Source organism: Seriola lalandi, unplaced genomic scaffold (assembly GCF_002814215.2).
Source record: "Seriola lalandi dorsalis isolate HSWRI2012SDOR001 ecotype SW California unplaced genomic scaffold, Sedor1 jcf7180001963839, whole genome shotgun sequence".
Lineage (NCBI taxonomy): Eukaryota > Metazoa > Chordata > Actinopteri > Carangiformes > Carangidae > Seriola > Seriola lalandi.
This window is the reverse complement of record NW_019434507.1, coordinates 1-1,141: the sequence shown is the minus strand read 5'-3', so window position 1 is coordinate 1,141 and position 1,141 is coordinate 1. Positions and strand designations below refer to the sequence as shown.

Below are 1,141 nucleotides of genomic sequence, written 5' to 3'. Positions count from 1 at the left end.
CCTTTCCACAAAGCTTCTCCATCCATCCATCCATCCATCCATCCATCCATCCATCCATCCATCCATCCATCCATCCATCCATCCATCCACTAAACATGGATGACTTACTATAAAATATTCAGTACAAATGGACTTAGCTACAAACATCCCATGATGCAACACTCTCTGTAGGAGCTGTTGTGTCACTTGTAATCTCTACATTCACAAATAATATATAATACATAATAATATAACACTGATAATGATAAAAAATCTTGTTATATATCATGACCAACACGTTCCTGTGATTTCTTCACTGTGACATGGTCAAAAGCTAAATGTTGTGTGGTGTCGTCCTGCCAGCCTCCCGTGAGAAGGCCATCATCACCCGTGGACTGGAGTCCTTCTCCTCCTTCTCCTGCATCCGCTTCAGGCCCAGCAGAAGCAGCGATCGTGACTGGCTGAGCATCGAGTCCAAGGACGGGTAAGAAACTGATAGAAATGAACCGTCTGAGAGGAGAGGTGCTGTCAGACTTCAGTGTTCTTCACCTCCTATCTGATCCTGTGCAGCTGCTACTCTTTTGTCGGCCGTCGTGGTGGGAAGCAGGTGGTGTCTCTGGCCCGTCGTGGATGCCTTTACCACGGCACCGTCCAGCATGAGCTGCTGCACGCTCTGGGATTCAACCACGAACAAACCCGCTCTGACAGGGACAACCACATCAAAGTCCTGCTGCAGAACGTTCAGTCTGGTAATGGAGCTCTTTATCATTCCCAGTGGCACATTAGAGAGGGAACCAAGTCAACTGCAGACAAGTACATTCAAATAAGATTCAATAAAGAGACACTGGTCTGATGAGACATGAGCCAGGTGAAGAGATGAAACTGTTGAAAGTCTTTAGTCCTTTGAAAACACCATGTGTCCCAAAGCTTTCCTCCCATCAACCACCGTCAGGCTCAACAACTCCACAGGGAATAGAATTAGTCACATAAAGTGTGATGGCTCCCTTTTGCCTCCTAGTGGACAAAAAGAGCCCTGACATCATGGTCACAGATTCTGGCACAACTCTGCTCCTACATGAAACAGAAGCTCAGTGTTTGACTCGGGTTTGTCAATATAAAGCCATCAGCACCAAACCTTGGAGCTCTGCAGCTCGTTGGGATC

The 1,141-nt window shown here is 46.8% G+C and overlaps 1 protein-coding gene across 1 annotated transcript; it reads left to right on the top strand.

The window, feature by feature from the left end:
- Positions 1-302: 302 nt before the first annotated feature.
- Positions 303-847, top strand: LOC111648777 (hatching enzyme 1.2-like). The gene is made up of 2 exons (XM_023398516.1): positions 303-463; positions 550-847. Exons 1-2 carry the CDS (start codon positions 318-320, stop codon positions 830-832), a joined length of 429 nt encoding a protein of 142 aa, XP_023254284.1. The 5' UTR covers positions 303-317; the 3' UTR covers positions 833-847.
- Positions 848-1,141: the final 294 nt, after the last annotated feature.